Source organism: Miscanthus floridulus, unplaced genomic scaffold (assembly GCF_019320115.1).
Source record: "Miscanthus floridulus cultivar M001 unplaced genomic scaffold, ASM1932011v1 fs_262_1_2, whole genome shotgun sequence".
In the NCBI taxonomy this organism is placed as follows: Eukaryota; Viridiplantae; Streptophyta; class Magnoliopsida; order Poales; family Poaceae; genus Miscanthus; species Miscanthus floridulus.
In genome coordinates, this window is record NW_027096471.1 from 1 (window position 1) to 6,513 (window position 6,513).

Genomic DNA, 6,513 nt, shown 5'->3' on the forward strand with positions numbered 1-6,513 from the left:
ATCCTCTACCGCCTACTCCACGGCGACCGCAAGGAGGGCGAAGACGGCGACCGTCGCGATCAGCAGATCGACGTACACCGCCACGGCATGAAGCGCCGGCGCAGCGACCGCGAGTTTCAGGCTGCCAAGTAGACGAAGCGCCAGGAGGAGGCGCAGCTCGCGCGGTCGGCGCTCTCGCGCTACGAGTCCGACAAGGCTTTCCGCTTCCTCTACGATCACGTGGCTGAGATGTTCGACGAGATGCTCAAGTCCGACGTCGAGCACCTGCGCGTGGGCGACACCACCAAGATCGGGCTCGCGGCTAAGCGGTGCCCGTCGCTCCGCTCGTCCTACGACCGTGCGACCCTGCTCTGCGAGGCCATAGCCCGCCGCATATTCCCGCGCGAGTCCAGCCAGGAGTACCTCGACATCTCGGACAAGCACTATGCTTACCGCGTCCGTGACCGGCTCCGCCGCGAGGTGTTGGTGCCGCTGCAGCCATCGCACTGGGGCTCCTCATCTCTGAGCTCAGCCAGGAGCCGTGGAAGGGGCGCGTGATCACCTTCAACGAGACGCACCAGCTGCACAAGGTGCTCGGCACGAGCCTCAAGGAGAAGCTGCGGCCGCTGGTGGAGTCCATGGGGAAGCATAAGAAGGGCGCGAACCTGCAGGGCGTCTTCAGCAAGATCCTGCAGCTGGCGGTGGCCGGCGGGCTGTGCAGGGACATGATGGTGAAGAGGGTGTTTGTGCTGAGCGACATGGACTTCGACGGGTGGACGGGCACCGCGTCCCCGTGGAAGACAGAGTACCAGGGCATCTGCGACAAGTTCGCAGCCGAGGGGTTCACGGTGCCGCAGCTGGTGTTCTGGAACGTGGGGACCTCCAAGGCGTCCACGCCGGTGGTGGCAGCGCAAGAGGGCACGGCCCTGGTGAGCGGCTACTCCAAGAACCTGGTGAGACTCTTCCTGGAGGCGGATGGCGAGCTAACGCCGGCCGCCATCGTGGCAGATGCCATCTCTGGCCCGGAGTACGAGGCGCTAGAGGTGTTCGATTAATTTTTTTTCGTGCGCAAGTGTTCGTGATCGATTGCTGTTGGCGACACAGTGATGAAAACTCTAAAAAAAAAGCTATATGCAGCAGTTTTTGCTGAATAGGGTCTTCTGGTAGAACCACAAACTCGTAGTCTCAGCATCTGGTATTCAGATATGGCATAATTTGAATCGTGGAAACGATGCTTGAATAAAGTTTTATCATCTTCGATTTGACATATAATTTTTTTTAGTTTGCAAGCACTGAATATGTGTTGTCATGAGCGCACTTGAAGTCTTAGAACTAATTTGTATTTGGCACACTAGGGCATTGATGTTCTATGCAATGCATGGTGAAGAATGCTGGTTTTGCTGAATGTAGTAATTATTAGGATAATACATGTACATAATCGATCATCGAGGTGGACGGCCGGCCATCTCCGGCCCGGAGTACGGCGTGCTTTTAGGTGTTCGGCTGATGTTTCCAGTTGGGACTATAGTTGGGACTATGTGTGCTGCTGAATTGGCGTACTCAGAAAGGATTCTCTCTAGCTGTTTGTTTAAGCTGTTGTATGCCGTCTCCGGGTGCATCGATAGTATTTTTTTACAGAAAGGCACTGGTCTTTCCAATCGCGAGCCAAAGCATTGACGAAGCAAACAAAGGCACCCACCACATTTCAGCATGAAGGCCAATAATGCAGCTGTTCAACAATGTCTATTAGAAGCTACGTCGAAGAGCCCACTCTTGTTTAATATGGCACCAAAGGCTCTGGTGTCAAGATATCACTCTGGTGTCAAGATATCATTAGCTACATAGCCCAGTTCTTGTATATAATACAACAATGGCTAACACTATGCCATCAGGCTGTACAAAATCTGCCTGTTCTTTCTGTATAAATCAGGCTCTCTAAAGCATATTACATCTGCATGTCCACAACACTATTCCCTAGCTCTATGTTTTGAGTTGACTAAGTTGGTAATTATGTCAGACGGCCAAAACACTATCAATCTCCTCGTTGAACATGAGAAGTTTCAAACGGATAGCAATTTTCACTGAGGCACTAAAAGGATAAACCAAAAATACCAACTTGAGAAGTGAGAACTCGCAGGAAAGACAACCACAGTGTACATAGCATTGGACGATCTGAGAAAATGTAAACAGAATTAGAACACCGACCTAATATACACATGGACATTGCTACAAAATTATATATACACTACAAAATTTGTTTGAGCCACACAGCTCAGTCTAAAATAAAAGATGACACTAGGTGCCCAAAATCAGCTATCTCCATCACTATCCATTCGTTTCTATAAGACTAAATAGCCTTGTACATGGAGATAATATGGCATTTCAGTGCAAGCTGGGTGCATTTGATGTGCACGAGTAACTTAATTTACAGACCCGTCCACATTAGATACCTTTATCTCAAAGTAGCAGTCTAGTAGAGACCCGAGTCTCTGTATATACCAACTAAAAATGGCAACTCCTATGGCTCATCTTCTCTCGACCTTCTGTTTCTGCCGAGATGAAGTTGTTTCAAAAACAATTACACCACTAACTTGCTTCCAAGCGTTTGTATCAGACATATAAACTGGAGTTGGGAAGCCCTCCAACCTCTTGAATTCTTCTCTTCTGTCTGGTCAGATTCTTGATCTCTGTTGCATTTGTATCCTTTGGCCCACTACGAACAAGGTAAGCAAGATCAGACTTCAGAGTTCTCTGATTAGACCGTTCTTCTAACCTCTGCTCCAAGTTATGATTTATGTGTCTTCGCCAATACAGATTCTCTTCATTCTTTCCTCGGTACCAATTCCCTTCTTTCCTTGGTGACCTGCCTGTGGAATTCTTGTTAAATGAACTGCTAGTAGTCACACAACTAGAAGCTTCTGTATTGCTATTGCTAAAACTTCTCCTTGAAGATTGTGTGTGCCTCAGAGCAGGAACTGGGGCGCTTACTATCCGCCGTCTATCCGTCGGAACTGGAGCTGTAGCCAGCTTGATCTGCTGTTTATCCATCGGAGTTGGAGCTGGCTTCATCTGCTGTTTATCCATTGGAGTTGGAGCTAGATTGCTCTGCTGTTTTTCCATTGGAGTTGGAATCGGCTTGATCTGATGTCTATACATTGGCGCTGGAGCTGCAGCCAGCTTGATCTGCTGTTTATCCATCGGAGTTGGAGCTAGATTGCTCTGTTGTTTATCCATTGGACTTGGAATCGGCTTGATCTGATGTCTATACATTGGAGCTGGAGTTGGAATCTGCTTGATCTGATGCTTATCCATTGGAGCTGGAGTTGGAGTCGGCTTGATCTGATGTTTATCCATTACACTTGAAGTTGGTACTGGCTTGATAACAGGACCCATGGAGCATGGGGCTCTTTTCTTAAATAACTGAAACATTTGCTGCACAACAACTGCAGATGTATTTGATTGTCAGACATGACAGGAAAGTGATGGTAGTGAGAATACATAACTGATATAGCTCAGTGAATGATAAAAAGAAAATAACTTCATCTGCTGTGTACCTTTCAACGGATCTAGAGCAACATCGAACACATGCCACCATATTATCTCATTCTGGGAAAGATCGACGTTGTGAAATTTGGCAGCAAGGCATAGTGATCCAGCAGCTATGTAGTGTGGTTTGAACTGCACAACTAAAGTAGTTGGAAGCCTGCATGTATAAGTGTCGAACCAACTCAGAGGGGAGAAAAAAACAAGATTGCCAATTCCAAGAAGAATGTTTAACAGAATAGCTCAAATAACTTACGTATCATTAATGAGACTCATGGCAGATTGTCTCAGTTCCTTATGGACGATCTCCAGTTTCTTCAGAGCGAACTTTAGTGGTTCATAAGGATGCTGTATATTGAAATCAAACCTAATGGTTGAAAGCAATAGTGTCTCCCCCACCAAAATCAGCGCTTTCTGCTTTGCAAAAACTTCCTGCTTCTCATTGGAAACAAAAGTTGCACAGTAAATAAGTCAATCAAACATCAGAAAAGCAAACAGGCCAAGTGTCAAGGAGAAAATTAGATACCTCCTGGTGGATTCTCTTAGCAGCATCAGGGTTTTTCTGGTACATTGTTTCATATGCCACAATGACCACGCGTTTTAATAAGCAAGGTGTGTCTTCCATCTTTGAAGCAAGAAATACACAAACAGTTGCAACAGTCTGAAAAACACAGAGGGTTGGTAAGTAATCTTCAACTGTTAGCAAACCAAGAGAACGGAGGAAATGGTAAAAAATTGTATTGCTGAAAATAGAGCACTCAAGTGTGTGCAGTATTTTAGGGGAGATATATTCATGGGCCAAAGAATAATATGTAGAGCCTAAATTCGATACAATTTACTACGAAGTAATTAGATAGTAGTACAACAAGTTGCTAATACTTACTGATACGAGTATTATTAGAAAGTGCTGCTTCAAGTTCGATAAAGTTGCTCCAAAAGAACCACACCTTCGTCCACGATTGCAATTTAGGTGCTCCGGGTAAATTGCTTTAACTAAAACTCACAACCAGACCCCTTATTTGTGAAGGTGAAACTGCTCGACTCCTCAGGAACGATTACAAACTCATGTTTCAGCTTTTCTTTTCTTTTTTTTAAAAAAAAAGAAGCATCATGGCAGTTTATACCACCCGAGCGACCAGTACACCATTTAATGTGTACCCGAGTGAAGTACACACATGTGGACATATTTTACATGAAGCCACCTTGAATATATCTGTAGACCCACACTTGTGTGTTTTTCTTATGACACACACTACCCTCGACTAACCCCCACCAAAGGTACATAGTCAGGTAATGTTAGGGTGTGATAGCCATAACGAAAAATGTTTTCAAAGTATCTACACAAGAAAAAGAAATTAGTTAATCTCTCCGTGAAAATGAAGGGAAAAAGTTAGTTAGGGGTCTGCTGGAAAGGCTGCTGGAAAATAATAGGCAAGTACAGGATTCATTTTACTGAAATGTGAAAGCTATTGCAGCGAAGGCCAAGCTTCTTATATATGAAAAAATATATTAAAATTGCTCCTTCGGTTACTCCAATCATTTAAGGATGCACTTATATATACATTATATATGGCAAGCAAATAGCTTAAGGATGAATGGTCATAATTCATTAGTGATAAAATAACGGTTTGACCCCTGAATTGGTGGATTCAGATAAGGCAAGTGCTATACATTCTCTACCAATCGTAATCTACATAAATCAGGTCATGTATATACAGGGGGGGCGGGCGGGGAGAAAATCACCCCTCTTTGCGGCTTTGCCGAGTGGTTACAGTATACCCTATGTTCATAAAGCAAAGGAACAATAATTAACAGTGCTTGTTTACTCCAGAGACCAATGTGCAGGATGCATATAAAACCTCTCAGAGGAATATTGGGTAGGTGCTGCCACGAGGGCAACAGGCAAGTAAGTAGGCATGCATTAAGCATTATTATATAATTATACTGCGCATATCTTACCTGCCACTCGTTCTTGGCGTGAGACTGGAGGAGGTAGAAGCGGTGGCAGAGCACGATCGCCGTGGCGATTGTAATCTGCGGCCTGCAACGGCAGAAAGAGGGCCTCTTTGGTCAGTGAAAGACCGACAGAGCAGAGCACAATGCAATGCGGCTGTCGTCGGCATAATAATATCATCTAATAAAGTTCTAAACTACCAATAGCAGATTGAACCGAACGCAGCCAACCAACCACAACCAGCGACCAAACTGCGATTGGGGAAAAAGGGGGAGAGGGGAGAGGCCGATCGATCACTCACAATTGGAGCCGGATGCAGACATCGCGGATGAAGGAGCAGTAGGTGGCCCGGAGCTCGGCCTCCTTGGCCGCGCTGACGCCGTCCCGCCGCGACGGCGAGCCGCGCTCGATCTCCTCCCGGCTCACGTACCACGACGGGTACCGCTCGCCGCCGCACTCCCTCTCCTGCTCCTGCTCCTCTCCCCGCGCGGCGCCCATCGCTATCGCCGCCTCCGCCGCAAACACACACGGGTGAAGAAAGACCGAATTGAAAGACCGGACCTTGGCCGCCGGTAGTAGGAAAAAAGAAATAAGAGTCCCGGCGAGGGTTGACGGCGAGCCGAAAGCTTAAGGGCCAAGCAAGGCCCTCGGGATTGTTTGGTTGGGGGCAAGCAGCAAGGCAACCAAGGGAAGCGCCGAAGCGGAACCGGAAAGGGTGGGTGGGTGGGTGTTTTGGGGTTGGCTGGCGAACGGAACGGAGCGGGAGAGGCGGCGGAGGCGGAGGAGACTTGACTTGGCGGCTGCGCCACGCGGAGAGAGAGAGAGAGTCGCGGACGCGTACGGGGGGTGGCGGTGCGGTTCGCTCAAGGTGGAGCGGGGCCAGCGGAGCACGCGGATCGGAACGGCGGCCGTTGCTTGCCCAGCCCTTTCCTTGCGGTGCCCGTTCGGCTCCAAACCGGCACGTGTGTGAATACTTTCTGTGTATGGGGGTGGGCCCGTCTTGGTTCGGCTGGACGGACGGAACCTCGATGCCGTGT

The 6,513-nt window shown here is 47.8% G+C and overlaps 2 protein-coding genes across 3 annotated transcripts; one reads left to right on the forward strand and one right to left on the reverse strand.

Moving 5' to 3' along the window:
• The first annotated feature begins 228 nt into the window (after positions 1-228).
• On the forward strand, positions 229-1,034 carry LOC136531019 (uncharacterized). The gene is made up of 2 exons (XM_066523723.1): positions 229-461; positions 512-1,034. Exons 1-2 carry the CDS (start codon positions 229-231, stop codon positions 1,032-1,034), a joined length of 756 nt encoding a protein of 251 aa, XP_066379820.1.
• Positions 1,035-2,142: 1,108 nt separating this feature from the next.
• LOC136531018 (cyclin-T1-1-like) lies at positions 2,143-6,212 on the reverse strand. 2 transcript variants are annotated; one of them, XM_066523720.1, is made up of 6 exons: positions 5,778-6,212; positions 5,482-5,563; positions 4,049-4,183; positions 3,779-3,957; positions 3,534-3,682; positions 2,143-3,422 (listed from the first exon to the last, which is right to left on the reverse strand). In XM_066523720.1, exons 1-6 carry the CDS (start codon positions 5,972-5,974, stop codon positions 2,590-2,592), a joined length of 1,575 nt encoding a protein of 524 aa, XP_066379817.1. In that variant the 5' UTR covers positions 5,975-6,212; the 3' UTR covers positions 2,143-2,589. The 2 variants fall into 2 exon arrangements, with proteins under 2 accessions (XP_066379817.1, XP_066379818.1); XM_066523721.1 differs by having other exon boundaries at positions 3,779-3,954; positions 5,778-6,211.
• Between the last annotated feature and the right edge of the window lie 301 nt (positions 6,213-6,513).

Bases quoted from the DNA above. Each gene is read 5' to 3' on its own strand.
- LOC136531019 (XM_066523723.1), top strand. From the start codon at position 229: ATGTTCGACGAGATGCTCAAGTCCGACGTCGAGCACCTGCGCGTGGGC. The intron at 462-511 runs GTTGGTGCCGCT...CTCTGAGCTCAG, and splicing joins GACCGGCTCCGCCGCGAGGT to CCAGGAGCCGTGGAAGGGGC.
- LOC136531018 (XM_066523720.1), bottom strand. From the start codon at position 5,974: ATGGGCGCCGCGCGGGGAGAGGAGCAGGAGCAGGAGAGGGAGTGCGGC. The intron at 3,958-4,048 runs GTATCTAATTTT...TCCAATGAGAAG, and splicing joins CTAAGAGAATCCACCAGGAG to CAGGAAGTTTTTGCAAAGCA. The intron at 3,423-3,533 runs GTACACAGCAGA...ATACATCTGCAG, and splicing joins TGCTCTAGATCCGTTGAAAG to TTGTTGTGCAGCAAATGTTT.